Source organism: Saimiri boliviensis, chromosome 6 (assembly GCF_048565385.1).
Source record: "Saimiri boliviensis isolate mSaiBol1 chromosome 6, mSaiBol1.pri, whole genome shotgun sequence".
In the NCBI taxonomy this organism is placed as follows: domain Eukaryota; kingdom Metazoa; phylum Chordata; class Mammalia; order Primates; family Cebidae; genus Saimiri; species Saimiri boliviensis.
The window spans coordinates 65,189,906-65,211,690 of NC_133454.1; the positions used below are offsets into that span (position 1 = coordinate 65,189,906).

The window sequence follows — 21,785 nt, forward strand, 5'->3', positions numbered from 1 at the left end:
GCCCTCATTGGGATCACCAGTGACAACTTCAAAGACAACCACCTTCTCCCGCCCACCCAGTGGCTACTTCTGCTCATTCTGTTTGCCTTTTTCTTTCTCCCTAACTTCTAAATATTGGTGTGGCTCAAAACTTAGTCTGAGTGTAGGGCCTTTTTATTTTGACCTCAAGTGACCACATCCATTTCCAACCAACTATGCTAATGACTCCCAAATTAATATCGCTATCCCAGACTCTCTTTCTCTGTTCCCTCTGAGTGTGTTCAACTAGATATTTCGTATGTCTCACAAACAGATCAAACTTACCATGTCCAGAATGGAATTCTCAGTGCTTTCCAACTCACACTCCCACCCATCTTCCCCATCTTGATAAATACCTTCCACCCAGTTGCTGAGATTTGAAACCTGAAAGGTACCTTTGATTTCTCTGCTTGCTTCTATGTACCTTTAGCAAGGACTGCTGCTCCCTCAGATGTTCTCCATCTCTGCTTCTGCCACCCTGATGCATGCCAAGACCATTTCTTGCCTGGATAAACACCTGGCCTTCTGACTAGCCTCTCCTTTCCTCTGCAATCTACACAGGATCCAGAGTGGTCTCCTTAAATCCCAGTTGCCCTAACTGGATCATTACACATCGTATAAAAGGCGTCAAAATATCACATGTATCCCAAAATATGTAAAACTAACATTTATCAATAAAAAGAATACACAATCAGATCTTGTGATGCAGGCAATGGCTTCTCATCTCACAGTAAACCTGAAACGCTTTATGATAATCTCCAAAGGGCTCCACGATTTCCCCAACTTGGAAAAGCAACTTCAGCCCTTACCAGTCTCCCTGACCCACGCTTCAGTCAATGGAGCCTGCTTTCAGCTGCTCAAACATGCCAAGCGCTTCCCCACCCCAAGCCTTCAGCTCTGCTGTTTCACCTCCACAAGTCCTGGGCTCTTTGCCCTCACCCCTGCTCTGACCCTCAGTAGTGCTGGCCCCATTCCATAGTTCTCAGCCTCAATAGTGCCTCCTCGGCAAGGCCTTCCCTAACCATCACATCAAAATCGGTCCCTTTCTTGTTACCTGCTCTTTCTGCACCAACTGTTTCCTTCATGGAACTTATCCCATGAGATATTATTTGCTTCTTTACATCTTTCTGTCCATTTCTGCTCTAGAATACAGGTTCTCAGAACACAGGGAGCTAGTCTGTGTTTTCTAGGGTCTCAAACATAGTAGGAGTTCAATATATCAATTACTAAATGAATTAATCATATATAATTGCTATGGACTATTATTTAAAATATATGGAAACATTCATAAAGACACTTTACCATGGAATAATCGTCTACATAGTCTGTGTTCTATAATTTAATTAACTATGCCCCTGTAGTTGTACTTTTAGATGGATTATCATTTTACTATCACAAATTATACCCTAATCTATCAATTCCAAGGTATATTTTTAAGTATTTTAACATGTCAGAAGTCAGGACGTGTCTCACACTCCAGGGCCTTCTACAGTCATGGCCACAGTGGAGCTCTTGCTACCTGCACACTGCTCCTACAAAAACCTGGCCAAGCTCTTTGTACTGTTCTCGCCCCATTCAGTTATAAGCCCACTGACACCCGATGAGTGAACGCTTGCCAAGCAACGCCAAAGGCCAAAAAGATTTGCCATTTCCCTCAGAACAAACACAAGAAATCTGAAAGCCATGCAAGGCTGGCGTGCATCCTGCAGGGCTTCTCAGTAAGGCATCGGCAGTCAGAAATTTCCTACAGACTGGATCCAAAGCCTCTCCAGTTCCGAGGATACGTGATTCAATTGAGGAAAAAGACACAGATGAGTTCAGACAAATGGGAAAGCACCGTATCAAAACTTGCAGGCAGGTGATCAGTGGCTTGGGGAAACATCCCAGGGGCAACAGCAGAACACTTATTTTAAAAACATTGCAGCTGCATCAATGCTCTCAATGGTCCAGAAGATGACAGCATACAAAACTGCACAAATATCCACGATGAAGTCAAACAGTGATGCAGGAAAAAGAAGTCAGACTCTGCACGCAAAGCGGTTTATACCGCAACCAATTTATTTTGCTTCAGCGTGCCTTTTCATGAATGCACAAGTACGATGTAATTTTAAAAATAAGTCAAAATAAGTCTAAAATAGCTCCTTCTAACCATTTTTTATTTTTAAAAAGTACTATGATTTAATAGGTAGCATTTTTTTCTTAATGGAACATAAAATAATAGTGCATTCTAAAGTCATTGGTATCTTAGAGTTAGTAAAATACAGTATAGACTAGTTCTGTCTTCTTTTTGTAACTATTTCCTCTGCTTAACTTTCAAGGATTAGATTTACTCAGCCAAGAACATTTTTGCTACATACTTCCAGAAATATTTTACGAAATAATGCAATTCTACAATTAACATTCCTATTTCTAAAAAACATTCATTCATTGTACTGTACCCATTTATTTTTGCTAACTTAATGTAAATAGTAGCTCATAGTTATTTTGAGGGTTTTTTAAATGGTTAATGTTGAAAATTTTAAGTTGCTTAAGTTCCAGGGTACACATGCAGGATGTGCAGGTTACATAGGTAAACATGTGCCACGGTGATTTGCTGGACCCATCATCTAGGTATTGAGCCCAGAATGCATTCGCTCTTTTTTCTGTTTTTAAACATTTTCTTACTATTTGTTTCCTCCTCCAGATAAAGTCAATTCCTGACATTTTTTCATTTGTCCACCTGGGTGCAGTGACGTCTGTCAATGTTCATAGTTGAACCTTTTCATGTGTATTACAAATATTTCCTCCATTCTGTTCTTTCCTTTTTGTTTTATGGTTGTTCATTACACTGAACTATTATATTCATATTTGTTTCTGTCCATCTTCATAGTCCCATGTACTGGTTTAAAAGAAAAAAATCTCCCCTTCACAGTTAAAAAAATTCCCCTCAGTTTTTTTTTCTAATCAGGAATTTATTGAAATACATGGTATGAGATACGAATCTCCTTTTGCATATTTTCTTCAGGGTTTATGGATTCTCTAGCTGATGGTTTCAAAAACAGAGGTTTTGCACAAAATCCAGGATTTTGAAAAAAATCCAGGATTCTTTCTCCCTCAAGAGAGGTATCCATTTCTAATTTGTACCATATGGAGGCACTGTGCAATTCAATGTTCATGTACTTACTTATATGATCATTTCTTGCCTATTTTTCATTTATATCAGGAAGCTAAAGAGTATTCTGATCCCCTCTTTTGGCATGTTCTTAATAAAAGCTTTATTTTTAAAAAGGAATTTTCATTTAGAATCATAGCAAAATTTTATTGTCATCGAGAATTACTATTTAGATAAATTTCGATAGTTATCACCCAAAAATATATTTCTGAAATGCACATATAATTCTTTGAGTAAAATATTCATATAAAGAAAAAATTATTGCTCATACAGCTAAACATCTTGCCCATACATCTAAAAATCATTTTCCCAACTATGCAGTGTGTAAATGAAGTTAACCAACATCTTTAATCACTCCACCACAGAAACAGATATGTTCCTGTCAATGGTGTGACTACAATTTTTTGATGTAACGATAGCGCGAAAGTGAGACACCTTCAGTAGAAATCTTCTGCGTGCCCATACAATCGTTCTGCTTTTCACTTTCAGTACAGTATTCAATAAATTATATGGGATAGTCAACACTTTATTATAAAATAGGCACTGTGTTAATTCTGCCCAGCTGTAGGCTAATGCAAGTGTTCTCATCACATTTAAGGCAGGCGAGGCTGAGCTACGATGTAGTGGTTGAGTGTAGTACATACACTTTCAGTTTACAATATTTTCAGTTTGCAATGAAGCTTATTGGGATACAACTCCATCACAAGTAGAGAAGCATCTAGACCGGTCTGCTCCCCAAAACAACTACCTCCTTACCCCGTGGACCTAGTGCTTTCAGGTAGGCTTTTTTTTTTTTTTTGAGATGGAGTTTGGCTCTACACAATCTCCTGGTCCAAGCGGTTCTCCTGCCTCAGCCTCATGAGTAATTGGGATTGCAGGCACCTGCCACACCCAGCTAATTTTTGTATTTTTAGTAGAGATGGGGTTTCGTCATGTTGAGCAGGCTGGTCTTGAACTCTGGACCTGAAGTGATCCACCCGCCTGGGACTCCCAAGGTGCTGAGATTACAGGCACGAGCCACCATGCACAGCCTTACATAGGCCCTTTGATAAGCATAAAAGCCATATACTTACCATTCTATTTACAGGATTATGTAGTATACCATGTGTACACTACATGGTAGCTACTCAAAAAGTATGTGAATAACCAGAAAATGACTTTTTTTTTTTTTTTTTTTTTTTTTTTTAGCAATCCCACTTTAAAGAAATAAAATTGCAAAAAGCTCTAAAAATCACTCTTGCTAGCAAATAGCAGCAGGGTCTGGCGGCACTGTACCTTCAGTTCCTGCTTGGGCTCCACATTTTTTATGGTTGTATAATACACATGGTGGCCATACTGGTAAGCCACAAGGTTCTGCTCCAGGTGATTCTGGGCTGGCCGTACAAACATCATCCAGTTACAAAGCGTCTCATCAGACAACTCGAACCACAGGTCTTCATGCAAATCCCTGTCTTTTCTGTCCCCTTTATCAAGAGAAACCTGCAGAAAAAAAGCAAAAAGCCACACCAAAAACAAAACAAAACAAAACAAAACCTTCAATATGAGACGCATTTTGTAATGTCACAATACACAAAGTATTGCTCCTAAAATTAACCATATATCCTGGCTCTTCTCTTTGTATCTGGAAAAATCCTGGACCTATAACTTATAAGTTGCCAAATGCCAAAGGGAAAAGATATTTTCTGAAGCCTCACCTGTAAGAAAATTACCTGGCAAAACGTAACAGTTAATCTAATTGCGTAGCTTTAGTTAATATTTCACAAAACGAACATGACAAAACATCCTACAAGTGTGCAGAAAATGCAAGCAAAATACTCTCTAGTTCATTACAATTTGCCTCCTATTGGGGTTTCATTGCATTCATTTATAATAAGCAGCCCAGGGATAGGAATTTCTCTTTACAAAGTAATATTCTTACATGGAGATTTTGAGAACTCAAAGAAAACCTCCCCATGACAGCAGCTGATTTGTCAAAAAACACATCCCAAATATTCACCCCTTTCCACTGCCCTTTCCTAGTTCTCTGGAGCCGTTATCTAAAAAGCGGACAGCAGAGAGGGCTGGACAGAAGCAAAAGGGTCAGTTGTAAACAGATGAATATAAACATACTTCACCACACAGGAAGCTATTCTTTAACCAGAGTCTATAGGTCAGACTTGTTTCAAAACTCGAAAGTGGTTTTCTCGCAAACATTACTAGCACATAGCAGATTACATTAAGCCTACATAATTCTCTTTGCATTTCAATCAAAATTTTTTTAAATAAAGAAAACAAGCTCCTGTTATGGGCTAAACTGTGTCTTCCTCAAAATCCATGGTGAAGCCCTAACACCCAGTACCTCAGACTGTGACTGCATTTGGAGACAGGACTTTTAAAGGGGTAATTAATTTAAAATGAGGTCATTAGAGCGGGCCCTAATCCAACAGGACTGGTCCTTATAAGAAGGGAAGATGGGCCAGGCGAGGGGGCTCACGCCTGTAATCCTAGCACTTTTGAGAGGTCAAGGCAGGAGAATCACTTGAGCTCAGGAGTTTAAGACCAACCTGGGCAACATAGCAAGACCCTGTCTCCATAAAAAATAGAAAAATTAGCCGGGCGCAGTGGTTCTTGCCTGTAATCCTAGTACTTTGGGAGGCCGAGGCGGGTGGATCACGAGGTCAAGAGATAGAGACCATCCTAGCCAACATGGTAAAATCCCATCTCTACTAACAATACAAAAATTAGCTGGGTATGGTGGCATGTGCCTGTAGTCCCAGCTACTCGGGAAGCTGAGGCAGGAGAACTGCTTGAACCCAGAAGGCAGAGGTTGCAGTGAACCAAGAGAGTCCCACTGCACTCCAGCCTGGTGACAGAGCAAGACTCCATCTCAAAAAAAAATCAAAATGTAAAAATTATAAATAAGTAAATAAATAAGAAGGGGAGATTAGGACATGGACACACACAAGCACTGCGGAAAGACCCTGTGAGGACACAGTGAGAAGGTGGCTTTCTTCAAGCCAAGGAGAGAGACCTCAGAAAAAATCAACCCTGCCAACGCCATGATCTCAAACGTCCAGCTTCCAGAACAGTGAGAAAACAAATGTCTATTGTTTCAGCCTCCTGGCCTGTGGTATTTTACTATGGCAGCCCTAGAAAACTACCGTAGCCCCTAAGAACTACCCTTCTCCAAATAATTCATATAACACTTTCAGAGAATAAAATTGCAATCTCCATCTTCTTGGTGAATTTCCATTTAACCAAGTTAAGATAAAAAGAATACTAGCAAACAGCTGCCAAGAAACAGAAACAAGGGATCCAGTAGACAATACAGTGCTCCCCGAAACACTGCTGAAGAACAGGAGTGAAGTGTGATAAAGCATCAGTTACCTTGAGGTGAATGTAACAGTCTTTCAGCTCCGAGCCCCTGACGAGAGGCCCCTCCACGGGCCCAAACTGTGTGCGCTTGGGGATGCGCCGCTTGGAGAACACCCCGCCCAGAAACCTGTCTATGTAGAGCACCAGGGGGAGGCTCGCCCTTGCACGGGTGAGCACCGGCCGGTTGGGGATCGGGTGCAAGGGGCCGTGCTTCGGGCACACCGAAGAATGCGCGTTATTGCACTCCTCACACCCTGCAAAAGAGAGAGAGTCTTGAAGAAAAGTCCTATTCCTCAGTATGACCTGACGTGAGGCAAAAAATTCTGACCTGAAAAATCCCCAAGTCTATGTTTTCAAGCCAAAATTCAATTAACTCCTAATGGCACTACCCACTCAATGGTAATACATTCTCTCTGGTAGACCAGCAAAAATCCCGTAATTCTCCTCTAAAATCAGACAGAATTTGCTTATGCCTGCCAAAAGCGATCTGCAGGCCATGACTTACTCCTCTGCCGGAGAGTACTTTGAATAGTGACCACTAAATTTACAAATCAATTATGACATGTCTGAAGTGTAAAAAGAGCTTATCAGGCTAAATGTTGCACTATCAGAGGAGACAAAATGGGTGAATTTTATAGTATGCAGATTATCTCAATAAAACTATTCAGGGGCCAGGGAGGAACCCTGACAATACTGTTGAATCAATTTTCTCAAAGGAAGTTGCAGAAGTCTTATCTCAGCCTGTCTAAGTCAAACAGAATAAGGGTTGCGCAGTCTGAAAGTTCAGCGCATACTGGTTAGATAACGTTAAAAGGAACAAATCCCCTTCCTTCTTCATTCACTGGGATGACACGACTAGCTCAGCCCTGACAGGATGGACATTTTCAGATCATTCCAAGAGCACTCAGTTTGCACCAGTCCGGCCACACACACGGCCTCTTTGCCAGGAGCACCCATCTGTAAGTAAACTGCCAGAATGAGGCAGGTACAGCCCCAAAACGGAGAGGAGCAAATGAACCACAAAGAGCCCACGCCCGCGACCCTTAACACGCTTAACGTGCTTTACCCTACTCTGGCTACGTGGTGACCTGGTTTAGGAAAAAGGTATTTTTAATTTCTACCGTTCTCAAATAACAGAGCTGTGTTGTATTATTTTTTAAATAAAGTGATTTTCTGTGCATTTCTTAGGAGTTGCCTTGAAAATGTATTAATTTGGCCGGGCAAAGTGGCTCAGCCTGTACTCCCAGCACTTTGAGAGGCTGAAGCAGGTGGATCACTTGAGGTCTGGAGTTCGAGACCAGTCTGGCCAACATGGTGAACCCCGTCTCTACTAAAAATACAAAAAAAAAAAAAAAAAAAAAATTAGCTGGGCGTGGTGGTATACACCTGTAGTCCCAACTAGTCTACTCTGCGGGCTAAGGCCTGAGAACTGATTGAACCTGGGAGGTAAAGGGCTGCAATGAGCTGAGCTTGGGCCACTGCACTGCAGCCTGGGAGACAGAGTAAGAACTTGTCTCAAAAGAAAAAAAAAAAGGAAAGAAAATGTATGAATTCAAGGAAAACCAAAACAAGCAAGTTCTCTCTTAGATTGGGATTAGATGTGAAGCTTGAACACTGAGCCAAAGCAGACACATTTTACCACCACCATACAGAAGGACGGATGAAACCACAAAGCTCTGAAGGGCCTCAGTAATGCAATTAATGAGTAAGCACTTTGCCATAAGAACAAGAAAATCAAAAGAAACAATGATTTGGTGGTGGAATCTGAACCCCCAGCAGGCAGTAGGATGGGGTAGCTGATGAAGGGTGCTGCTGAGGGGCCAGACTGCCTGAGCTGGAGTCCTGACCCTCAAATTATTGGCACGGCCCTGGGAAAGCTATCCACCCGGGATAGAACAACATTCTTAAGAGGCTATCATGGCAAAGGCAAAGCAGCAAGGCAAACTTCTTAACGCTGATGTGGCTGAAGAGAGCAGGACTGGGCAAATCTACCATGGTGGTTTGGTGGCTGAAGCTCTGGTGTAAGAGACCTGGGCTCGGCTGCCTGGGCCTCATTCGTCCCTATGTGACCCCAAGCGAGCTGCCCAATATTCTGAGCTTCAGTTTACTCATCAGTAAAATTGGAACACAAATGACAGTGTTCCTCAAAGGGCTGCAGTAAAGGCCAGGTAAAATGATGCCTGCAGAGAATGTAGCCCAGTGGCTGCACAGAGAAAGACCTGGTTTACGGGAGCTATGTTCACACACACGCACAAGATGGACACAGCTTCCCTGGGGGAGTCGAGTGCCCATACTTACATAAGTCGTGCGGGTCGAAGGGCCGGGGCGGGTCTGGCTCCCAGTCATCCAGATCTGTGTCCTCACCGTCTTCTTCCTCTTCTTCCTCAGTGTCCTCATCCTCATCCTCATCCTCTTCCTCTTTCGCCTCCAGTCTATCTAGAGGGGTCTGCAGAGTTGCCAAAGGATCGGACCCATCCACATTCTCGATTGAAGGCAGCACCTGGTTATGCACTGGCAATGAGGCCTGGGCAAAAGATGAAGGCACAGAGTAAGCAGACTCGGACACCTATTTGAGTTCACTGGTGCCGGCTGGCACAAACAGGGCACAAGGGCTGGTCAGAATCTAGTCTTCATACCAGACCTTGGAAAAATGACTTCCATCTACAGGCTGTGAGGAGGAGCTGGCTTCATTTTTGATGTCTGACTGCTCACAGCTTTCAAGCCTCCACCCTTCCTCTGCCCCTTCTGTCCCACACCTGGGCAGCCTACTAAGACGGCTCTGGTGCTCCTTCATTTGGCAGCAGTGGGAGATCCAAAACTGGCAAGGCCCTGACCACCTGCATCCTGACCCCACCCCTTTCAACTCAACAAAACCTGGTTTCTTTCTTGCTCACTCACACTGTTCAAGAAGCCTGCCCTGTCTCCCAGAGACTTCAAAAAGGTAAGCAACAGACCATTTCAATGTGTGCACATGAGAGATCGTCAGCTTCCACCTCTGAACTAAACCTGGGGTGGGGGTCCCTCTTGCCTTTCCAGAGTAGACACACCACAGTAGCAGGGGGAATGAGTTGACCTATCCTCAACCAATTCTCTTTTAAAATTAACATGTCATACAACACATGATTGACAAAGTTCAATAGCTGACAGCTCTCCTTTTAAACAGCTCAAACAGGCTGAAGTTTTTAAGTAAAAATGAAAGAGACCAGATGTGGTGGCTCATGCCTATAATCCCAGCATTTGGGAGGCTGAGGCAGGCAGATCACGAGGTCAGTAGTTCGAGGCCAGCCTGACCAACATGGTGAAATCGCATCTCTTCTAAAAATATAAAAATTAGCCGGGCATGGTGGTGCATGCCTGTAATCCCAGGTACTTGGGAGACTGAGGCAGAAGAATCAGTTGAACCCAGGAGGTGGAGGCTGCAGTGAGCCGAGATCGTGCCACTGTACTCCAGCCTGGGCAACAAAGCAAGACTATGTTTCCAAAAAAAAAAAAAAGAAAGAAAGAAAGAGATGAGATGCCTGTTTGTTTCATCATGCTAAAGTCAGTCTCCTGCAAATAAGACACAGTTTGGGTCATGTATTAAGTTAATGTTATCCTATCAAATATCCTGTCAGAAAATAAAAATGGTACCTTAAAAAGTTCTCCTGCCTCCAATCTAAGTGTTATGGGATCATACATTGGCCTAGATTCCCTTTATTCAATCTTGTTCCTCCTGCCCAACTAGCACAAGGTCATACTCAAGCAATGTCCTGTTCAATAAATCAAGTTTTAAAAAATGCCACTCCTGGGGCCAGACCCAGTGGCTCACGCCTATAATCCCAGCACTTTGGGAGGCTGCGGCAGGCAGATCACCTGAGGTTGGGCGTTCAAGACCAGCCTGACTAACATGGAGAAACCCTATCTCTACTAAAAATACAAAAATTAGTTGGGCATGGTGATGCATGCCTGTAATCCAAGCTGCTAGGGAGGCTGAGGCAGGAGAATCACTTGAATCCGGGAGGCAGAGGTTGCAGTGAGCCAAGATCTTGCCACTGCACTCCAGCCTGGCTGGGCATCCAAGCAAGACTCTGGCTAAAAAAAAAAAACAAAAAACAAAAAACCACTCCCTTTATCTTCTCATATGTTGTTTTCCTCACCTAGAATGCTGTTTCCTCATCAACCTTCTAAATCCTAGCACATTCCAGTTTCCCAGTGAGCCGCCTCTGACGCATCCAGCCCTCCCTGAGTCTCCTCTGCTCTCAACTCCTGCAGCCCTTGGAACCGGAGAATCCCACTCCACAACAGCACTCAGCATCTGCTTCCACACTTCATGCCCTTGCCAGGCAGCCTGAATCATTCTGGAATAGTTCTACAACAACTTCTGTGAAGCCCAGATCTTCCGCACTTTGGTTGGGGCCCAGGACTCTCCTCTGGAGGTAAGTAGAATCAGTGTAACCCTTCTGCCACAAGAATCAAATATTTGAAGGCCAAAATACCCTAATTCCTTCAGTCATTTCTCACATGACCAAACTCCCAGCTCCCTGATCATCTTGTCGTCTTCATTTATTTCTCGGTGGATTCCATACTTTTATTAACACAACATCAGGGTGCATTCGTGTTTACGTTGGCCACAGTGTTCTCCTGCAGACCCATCTTGAACTTGCAGATAACTAAAATCCCTGTCTTCTTTTCCCCTCATAGAGTGTTATTAAACCATTTTTCCCCTCCTCAGGACTTCAAGAGCTGATTTTTCCTTAAATAGGGGATTTTGCACTTATCTCCAGTAAATTTCCTTTCACTACTTTTATCTGTTTTTCCTATCCACCAAGATCTTTAGACTCTTGATCCAGATACCTCACACATCATCCCTACAGCTTTGCATCCATTGCCAAACACCATCTGTTTTGGTGATGAGTATGCATTTTCACGTGAGTCCATCTTGCCTCTCCAACTGCACCTCAGGGAAGTAGACTACGGGCTTCAGAGTCAGGCATTTTGAGTAAAATCCTTGCCCCGCCACTTACCAAGTTACTACACTTCTCTGAACCTCAGTTTCTTTGTCTGTAAAATGGACACGGTAATACACGCTTCAGGTGGTTGTAAGGGTTAAGTGAAACAACATGTATAGAAGGCCAGTAGCAGAGTGTATAGCATTTAATATGTGCTTAGTGTTATTCATTATTATCCTAAGTTCTTTGAGGACCATGACAATATTATATACTTCCTCTTCAAATTTAAAAGATTGCTGAGCATAAAGTAGGTGCTCAATGAAGATTAATTTGTTGAGAGATATTTGGCCTTTCAGGAAGTGACATTAATCCCTTCAGGCATCTAGAGACGTCTTTGTGGCAATTCGCAGAAACATCCTTTTCCTGCTGTGCCTCTCAGTCGGAACTTACCAAACTCTAAAAGAGGCCGGGACCAGGGACAGTGGCTCATGACTGTAATCCCAGCACTTTGGGAGGCTGAGGCAGGTGGATCATCTGAGGTCAGGAGTTTAAGTCCAGCCTGACTAACATGGTGAAACACTGTCTCTATTAAAAATACAAAAATTAGCCAAGCATGGTGGCAGGTGCCTGTAATCCCAGCTACTCAGGAGGCTGAGGCAGGAGAATCGCTTGAACCAAGGAGGAGGAGGTTGCAGTGAGCTGAGATCGCACCATTGCACTTCAGCCTGGGTGACAGAGTGAGACTCCATCTCAAAAAAAAAAAAAAAAAAAAAAAGAGGCCAGGTATGAGGGCTCATGCCTGTAATCCCAGCACTCTGGAAGGCTGAGGTAGGAGGATCACTTAAGCCCAGGAGTTCGAGATCAGCCTGGGCAACATGGTGAAACCCTGTCTCTACGAAAAATACAAAATTTAGCTGGGCAGTTGTGGCACATGCCTCCTGTGGTCCCAGCTACTCAGGAGACTGACATGGGAGAACTGTTTGAGCCCAGGAGGTTGAGGCTGCAATGAGCTGTGATGGGGCCACTGCACTTCAGCCTGGGTGACACAGCGAGGCCCTCTCTCAAATAATAATAATATAATAATAATAATAATAATAAAGAACTCTACATAGAGCAATGATACTGAGTGTGTTTACTGAGGGCCTGACTTGCACTGGCAATGTGCGAGCATCGCCCAACATTTGAAACACGCAGAGTCCAGAAAGCACCTCAAACTGGCTATCTCGCACTGCGTCTGCACGCTTAACACGTGTTCATTTAACTTTTGCCTAACATTCCACTTCTGTAACTCGGCATCTTTTAGAAAGTTTTACATGGGAGGCCAAAATTCTGGAAGACGCTTCTGCCTCAGCTTCAATAAAAACAGCATTAAATGCCCTGTAAAGGTGAGGACTCCACAGGGAACTTCTGGCGGTGCCGCTGCTATGGCCACCTTCACCTCGACCTCCTCACCAGAACCTGCAGGAAGTGACTGTATTCCTGCTCCCCATCAGAGTACAGCTTAAAATAACGGCCCTTGTCCTAAGCACTTAAGCATTATGCCAGAGTCAGTGATAAATGTTATCATACACTGAACAAACCAAAGCATATATGCACCTCTACTACTCATAAATTCATTCTGCAGAGCCAACCTGAAAGAATGGATTCAGCAATTCAGTTATTCTAGTGAAACCACGATGTATTTTTTCCCCAACAGATGCTGTTATAAGGACTCTGGTTTGGCATGGTGACTGGCTGCTTGCCACTGCTGAGAAAGCTGACATCAAGATAAAACCAACAGCCTTCACCTCCCCATGCTGGATGTCTCTCCTAACAGACTGTGGCAAAAGGAAACACTTAAACATTACCTTTATCTTTAAGAGCTGATGCTAAAAGCAGAGTTTGGATATTTACCAGAAACATGCAAACTACTGTTGAAAAGGAATAGAAAGAGCTGGTGACAATCATTTCTAGGTAAGAACTGTGTATTTCTAGACAACACAGAGCTTAACACACAGCAGGCATGCATTACAAATTTGTTTAATGAATCACAAATTCAAATTCAGCTGGTGTTTACTCAGTACTAGGCATATATTTGAATTCCTTTGAGGTCAGGTGATATTACAATGCTCCTAAGTGGCAGAAATGAAATTTAAATTCTGACTCTGCACTGCTTTTTCCACTACATCACAATGGCCCTAAGGAATTCAGTCTATTCAAGGAGGGCAGCAGAAGAGGCAAACCACCCACACTTTGAATACCTGTGCAACAAGGTAACCACACATGCTCCTGAGGTCATATCCAGGCAGTAGGCTGGCAAGCAGTGTGTGTCTGTTTCACTTGGAGGAAAAGAGTATGAAACACAACCATTTAATCCTCTGCATTTTGTCATATACAATAAAACGCAGTGAAAGAAAAAGGGATCTATAAACTTATGGTATGCTTTCTCCTTCCTACTTAATACCACTCTCTGTAATTATTTCTGAAAGGACATAATGCGTTTCAGGGTACAATTTATTTGAGAGGTGAAAGATGAAACGACTCTGGACAGCACACACAACAGAATGCTTCTTGATTCCTACTGAGACCAATTATCAGTGCAGCATATTTTCTTCTCAGTGTGTGGGGAGTCACACATGTTCGTTTTCAAAAACAAAGAGGAGACTATGCCTGGAGACCACTGATGCCTTTGTTAAGGAGGAGGGAATGCATACACGAAAAAGGCTTCAAGCACGTTTTACCCCCACTAAAAACAACTGAAAATACAATAGGAACCTTTTGGCTAAGAAAGAAACAACAACCAAAAAACCAAAAAACCAACCATCATCTGTGTTAAACCCTCAACCTAACTTTCTATCCAGAATTTATCCAGGTCACCAAATAAACTGACAAACGCTGAGGTGTTATAACCAGAAATAAAAACTGTGCTGGTTGAAAGAAAACTGCCATGAAGAAAGATGCTAAGCCAATAGTTACACTGCCTTGTAACGTCAGGGTTCGTGGAGCTGAGTACAACTTTCCTTTTGAACAAAACATGAAACAAGCAGATTGCTTTTGGAGATTGGAAAAGATGAAGGGCTCTTTGAAGTGCAAATGGCAATGGAACCTCTAATTAAAACTATCCCTTAATATTAACACAACAAAAATTTGTCTATCAGATTGGCAAAATTTGAAAAGAATGCAAATACTCAGTGTGGCAAGAGTGTGTGGAAATGGGGCACTCTTGTACACTACATTGTTGGCAGGAATACATGTATTTTCAGTGTCTGAAAAGCAATTAAGAAAATCAATTCTCAAAATAATTTCAAACAAATATCAAATAGAATAGTATAATAAACCTCATGTATCCATAACTCAGCTCAACAATTAACTCATGGCATCAACCTTTTCTTTTCTTTTTTTTTTTTTGAGACAGAGTTTCGCTCTTGTTACCCAGGCTGGAGTGCAAAGGCGCGATCTCGGCTCAACGCAACCTCCGCCTCCTGGGTTCAGGCAATTCTCCTGCCTCAGCCTCCTGAGTAGCTGGGATTACAGGCACACGCCACCATGCCCAGCTAATTTTTTGTATTTTTAGTAGAGACGGGGTTTCACCATGTTGACCAGGATGGTCTCGATCTCTTGACCTCGTGATCCACCCGCCTCGGCCTCCCAAAGTGCTGGGATTACAGGCTTGAGCCACCGCGCCCGGCCTTCTTTTCATTTTTTTTAAAAACAAAATGTCTGCCTGGAGTGCAGAGTGGCTTAATCACAGCTCACTGCAGCCTCAACCTCCCAGGTGCAAGTGATCCTCCCACCTCAGCCTCCCGAGTAGCTGGGATTACAGACACGTGCCACCATGCCTGGCTAATTTTTTAAGTTTTTGTAGAGACAGGGGTCTCACTATGTTGCCTAGACTGGCCTTTTTTTCTTTTTCTTTTTTATAAAACCAGCTCAGCTTCATGCTTGTCTTTAACTCCTGGGTTCAAGTGGTCCTTCTGTCTCGGGGCTCACAACGTGCTGGGATTATAGATGGAATTCACCGTGCCTGGCCAATTCACGGCCAATCTCATTTCAGCTAATCTCCCACCTTCTTTCGCCCTCACTGGATTATTCTGAAGCAAAACCAAGACGTTATATGTTTTTATCTGTAAATAGTTGAGCATATATCTCTAAAATGAAATTACTTTTAGATTGCTTATCTTATCATACCTAAAAAATTAGTCTTTTTTTTTTTTTTTTTTTTTTCATTCTGAGATGGAGTCTTACTCTTGTTCCCCTGGCTGGAGTGCAATGGCGTGATCTTGGCTCACTGCAACCTCCGCCTGCCAGGTTCAAGTGATTCTCCTGCCTCAACCTTCTGAATAGCTAGGATTACAGGCACCCACCACCATGCCCGACTAATTTTTGTACTTTTAGTAGAGACAGGGTTTTACCATGTTGGCCAGGCTGGTCTCCAGTTCCTGACCTCAGGTGATCCGCCTGCCTCAGTCTCTCAAAGTGATGGAATTCCGGCGCAATCTACTGCACCCGGCTGTCATTTCTTAATCTATCAAATATTGACTTAGTGTTATGATTTCCCCAATTGCCTCATATATTGTTTTACAGTTGGCTTGTTCAAATCAGGATCCAAACGAGGTCCACATATTGCATCTAACTGATATGCCTATGACGTCTCCTTTAATACGTAAGCTCCCCTTCCTCTTTTCCCTTGCAATTTATTTGTAAAAGAAACCAAACCATTTGTGCTAGAGAATCTCCCGCACGCTGGTTTTGCTGACTGCATTTGTGTGTATCTTTTAATTTGTTCCATTTTGTCTACCATGCTTCCTAGCTGGTACTTGAATCTAGACAATCAGATTCCAGTTTTTTTTGGGAAGAATACTTCATATATGGTATAATGCAATAGGAAGCAGGAGGCATATCATGAATGGCTGTCTCTCTGTTGGTGACATTAAGAATGGTCAGAGGATTAAGTTGGTAACACTCGGATCTATCCATTATACCATTCCCTAGTTTTTTCCTGATGGTTTCAGACTACCGTTGATAATCATTGCCTAGATTGTGTCATTAGGGGCTGCAAAATGGTGATATTCTAAGTCAATCTTCCCCTCTTTATTTATTAGTAAGAATGTTTCTATAAAGAAAATTCCCTCAGCAAGTAATTGGTTACCTGAGTACCTTCAAGGAAAAAGGCAGGATTCTTTTTCTCCATTTACCAGTTTTTAGAATAATATGGTAAATTCTAGCATCCTCAAAAAGTGACCAATGAATTATTTCTTTTAGCGTCAGTATGAACTTGTAGACTATGTATATGTAAGTACTTCAATCTATTGCAGATGTTATCCTTTTTTACAAGTCAATTTGACCCATTTTGGCCCCTTCGAGTTCTTGCCATAGGAAACCAGAAGTTTTTAATAGCAGCCCTGTATTCAAAGAAGAAACGATGCTCCAAGTTCATCAGTACATTCCCTGCCCCGGAGCTAGAATCTGCCATTTCTCCAAGAAGTCCTAATTCCTTTTGCTGGTGAATTGTATTTAAGAGAGCACATCCTAGCATTAGGGATACTCACTGCTACTGGGTTGATCAGTGTGTCTAAACTACTTCAATGGCCAGAACTAGAAAACACAAGGGTTTTTTTTCGTTTTTTGTTTTGTTTTTGAGACACAGTCTCGCTCTGTCGCTGAAGTACAGTGGCCCAATGTCAGCTCACTACAACCTCTACCTCCTGGGTTCAAGCAATTCTCCTGCCTCAGCATCCCAAGTAGCTGAGATTATAGGCATGAGCCACCATGCCCAGATAATTTTTGTATTTTTAGTAGAGATGGGGGTTTCACCATATTGGCCAGGATGGTCTCGAACTCCTGACCTCAGGTGATCCACCTGCCTTGGCCTCCCAAAGTGCTGAGATTACAGGCATGAGCCACCACACTCAGCCTCTTTTTTTGTTTTTTTTTTTTTGTTTTTTTTTGGGGACAGAATCTTGCTCTGTCACCCAGGCTGGAGTGCAGTGGCACAATCTCAGCTCAATGCAACCTCTGCCTCCCAGGCTCAAGTGAATCTCCCAACTCAGCCTCCAGAGTAGCTGGGATTACAGGCCACCATGCCTGGCTAATTTTTGTATTTTTTTTTTAGTAGAGACAGGGTTTCACCATGCTGGCCAGGCTAGTCTTAAACTCCTGACCTCAGGTGATCCACCCACCTCGGCCTCCCAAAGTGCTGGGATGACAGGCGCCTGGCCAGAAAATACGTATTTTAAGAGAAAGCATATTGCAAGTCTGTATTCATACTCCAATTCAAATTTAGGATTCTGGGTTTTTATTTCATTGGTTTTATGTTTGTATCTTTTTTCACTTTTACAAAAAGCTGGGTTCTTAACTTAAAATATAAATACCTTCTGTCTCTACCATTTATCTTTGGGGTATTTATGCTAAGGAAATAATCTGATACAATACCTATGATAGTGTTTTCTATAGCAGCAAAAAAAAAAAAAAAAAGGAAGTAATCTACATGTAAAATAATAAATGAAGACTATATATAGTAGTATATCCTAATATATATATTTAATTTAATATATATTTAATTATTAATCAGTCATGGCACTCAGTAATACAGGATTTTATATATATATAATCCATATATATATGATCCATTGTTTGCTTGATAGAATCAATGAGTATTTACAGAAATAAGGTTGGTTTTGGTCAAGAATATACCTAATTACTACAGAAAATTATTAAAATAAAGAAGAATTCTCATTTAAGTTCAAAGACCCCACTATATTGCAGTTCACTGCCAGTTATGAAGGAATTTAACCCCAACTTATATAACAAAGGCTCCTAACAACCCTCTCTGTATTTCAGATGATATTAATATAACTAGTGTTGATTTTCTAAATTTTAAAATAGAAGCATACAAATCTTCTACCAAGAAATTAAAAAGCAGAAAGTGCTTCTTTTAAAATTTAACTTAAATTTTTTTTTTTTTTTTTTTTTTTTTTTGAGACAGAGTCTCACTCTATCACCCAGGCTGGAGTGCAGTGGCATGATCTTGGCTCACTACAACTTCCACCTCCCAGGTTCAAGTGATTCTTGTGCCTCAGCCTCCCAAGTAGCTGGGATTACAGGCGCCTGCCACCACACCCAGCTAATTTTTTTGTATTTTCAGTAGAGACAGGGTTTCATGTTGGCCAGACTGGTCTCGAACACCTGATCTCAAGTGTTCTGCCTGCCTCAGCCTCAGAAAGTGCTGGGATTACACTCGTGAGCCACCACGCCCAGCCAGAAAGTGCTTCTTAATGAGAATAATTTAATTATTAATAAGTCATGGCACTCAGTAATACAGACAAATTATAGTCAAATTACCTGACATGAAAGTAAACCTATTTGGTTTTTTGAGACATGGTCTTACTCTGCCACCCACACTGAAGTGCAGTGGTGCAATCAAAGGTCACTGCAGCCTCAAACTTCTGGGTTTAAGGGATCCTTCCACCTCAGCCTCTTAAGTACCTGGGACCACAGGAGTGCACAGGCTAATTTTTAAAATTTTGCAGAGATGGGGTCTCACTATGTTGCCCAGTCTGGTCTCAAACAATTCTCCTACCTCAGCCTCCCAAAGTGCTGGCATTACAGGCGTAAGCCTCTGTGCTCAGCTGCTCCCACACCTTCTTTATCACTTTCACATTCTTGCAGAAAATGAGGAAGTCATCAAAGCCAAATAGAATATATTAGGAATGAAGGTAATGGGAAAGAAGTGTTTTAAAAGAAAACCAAGAAGAACTCAACTTTTCAGAAGCTGGCATGAGGAAAATTGGACCAAATTTTTATGTAATTTAAGCAGGATTTTTTTCAGTATTTAAAAATAGAGCAAGTACAAAAACTATCCCAATTTCAAGAAAAAAAGAGACACTTTTAAACCTCATGTTTATTCTTTGGTACTTGAACCAATACCATTTATATTCTTATTTTTAAAAATTTCTCTGATAAATCACTTTCTGCTACCAGATTATTCCAATATATACTTAATGAAATATGTTAGTATTATGTTACATTTTGTTTTGTTTTCATTAAAGGAGCTGGAGAACATTCTTAGTACATAAGAAACAAACATCCAGAGATGGCGCAGTGCAAAGGAATGGGGACATTCCAGGCACAGTAGCATTCACAGAGTTATCCACAAACAAGAAAAAAGGCAATTCATTACCTGCTGAGCTGTAGCATCCTGTTGGACGTAAGCTACCTGGCCTGGGTCTGTAAACAGAGTCTAAATTTAAAAAAAAAAAAAAAAAAATTATCAGTAGATCTTTAGCTAGCCTGCCTACACAGAAAGATTATCCTACTGCTAAGCTAAGTATCAATTTTTAGAAAAGTTAACTCCCATTTTAGCTAGTAACAATCTTTCTTTAATAAAGAAAATAAAGACAGTAATCTTAAATTTAGTGAAAGCCTTTCATTCAGATGGCTCCAAAAAGACTGCATAAGCTAATGATCCCAATGGCTAACCTACTTCACAATTTTACTCTGAAGCAAAGCCCCTCTTGGGGTTGAATGTCACAGTTAAAAAGGCATCTCATGAAAACAAAAGAGACATGACATAAACAAGGGTTCACATGTTCACACCTAACACTACTCATAGGAGTAGACGTGATTAAATGAAAATTGATGGAGACAGACAGGCATACAGAAGAGGATTACATACCCAAGGATTACAGCTATTTCAAATGTAAGTGCATGTTTGTTATCAGAAGGGAAGGAAAATAAATTGAACTGAATGTTCCATGGGTTCTTTTTTGGATAGTCAGTAAAGTCATAATTAAAAGAAAAATACTAATCATCATAAAGATGCAGTAAGTTGGGTCATGATGCACCAAAGCTAACTAGAGAAAATTCTTCAAAACTATTAGAGCCAGGGCACCACAGTTAATTAATATCTCTAATCCAGAAAAATGTCCTTTCTTCTAAGGTTTTAAAAAATCTGGCCGGGTGCGGTGACTCATGCCTGTAATCCCAGCACTTTGGGAGGCCAAGGCAGGAGGATCATCTGAGGTCAAGAGTTTGAGACCTGTCTGGCCAACATGGCAAAATCCCATCTCTATTAAAAATACAAAAATTAGCTGGTTGTGGTGGTGGGTGCCTGTAGTCCCAGCTACTTGGGAGGCTAAGACAGGAGAATCACTTGAATCCAGGAGGTAGAGGTTGCAGTGAGCTGAGATTGCAGTACTGCACTCCAGCCTAGGAGACACAGCAAGACTCTGTCTCAAAAAAATAAAAATAAGTAAATAAAATAAAAATTATCCAAAATCAGACATTTAGTAACATTGCAACAAACTAAAAGTTGGTCAAAGGACATTCTTACATAAACTAATCTTATTTCAATATAGGCAGGGGACTAAAACTTAAGCAGAGATATTCCAAAAGTACCATTAAGTATTCAGTGATTCTGTATGTAGATTTGAAAGGCAATGATTAGGTAGGCCTCATTTCTTTTGGGGAATGAGCTGAGCCTCTTTATGAAATATCAAATGAGGGCAAATTTTTATTACCAAAATGCTACTATAAAAGTATAGATGTAAAGATATACATTTCAAAGTACTTTATATGTTGCAAAGTGCTAATAATGTAAATTAACATTTACATGTTGGGGGATATTGGTGTCACTCATTTGGAAGCTATACTGCAAGTCACTGGCAAAAAATAAAAGCAGATGTAATTGTAAGGCTTTTACCAGTAACCACCTTTGCTTCTATTACAGGCTTGCAAATCAGTAAGTTACTAAGAAGTGGTACTTAATGAGCTTAGCAGGACTCTTTCTTACACATTTAGCTGAAAGAGTCAAACCATTTTGGCCTGGTTCTTGATACTTAGGTATAATTACAAACTCATAACCTAGTCAACAGTCACCGGAGAGAAGAGCTATATGCAAAGCCATGCTCTAACTCCTTATTGCATTTAGTGTGGAGACATAAATCACATCTTCCTCTGCCAAGTTGGGGTTACAAGCTCCTTGAGAGCACAAATCTTATCTGAAGATGTTCTGCACACGAGTACCTAGCACAATGACTGATAGAAAGTAAACACAAGTAACTGGCTAATTAGTTACTTAACAAATTATAAACAAATTATCTTTCACATGCCTGCGCAGCTTCCACCGGGTGGATGTACACCAGCGTGTGCTCTGGACCATCCACTGATGTGTAGGAGGCACCATCTGCCGTGTACACCACCTGCTGGGGTGGGCGAACCTGGTCATCAGTGTAGACGATCTGAGCCACTGTTCCAGTGTCCGGAACAAAGTGCACCTGGTGTAAAAAGCAGGCAAGGACATAGAACCAAGTCAGTCTCACAAGGTAAGTGATCAACAAGCACACCTGGGCTTCTAA

General features: G+C 41.6%; 1 protein-coding gene across 6 annotated transcripts in view; it reads right to left on the reverse strand.

Annotated features, from left to right (window-relative positions):
- The window catches only part of PRDM10 (PR/SET domain 10), a 100,265-nt gene that overhangs the window by 35,067 nt on the left and 43,413 nt on the right, over positions 1 to 21,785 (reverse strand). For all 6 annotated transcript variants that reach the window (XM_074400871.1, XM_074400875.1, XM_074400874.1 and 3 more), the window contains exons 3-7: positions 21,540 to 21,704; positions 19,610 to 19,669; positions 8,822 to 9,047; positions 6,536 to 6,777; positions 4,445 to 4,648 (exon numbers count right to left, since the gene is read on the reverse strand). In XM_074400871.1, coding sequence (XP_074256972.1) covers positions 4,445 to 4,648; positions 6,536 to 6,777; positions 8,822 to 9,047; positions 19,610 to 19,669; positions 21,540 to 21,704 — 897 coding nt within the window. The remainder of the gene's footprint in view (positions 1 to 4,444; positions 4,649 to 6,535; positions 6,778 to 8,821; positions 9,048 to 19,609; positions 19,670 to 21,539; positions 21,705 to 21,785) is intronic.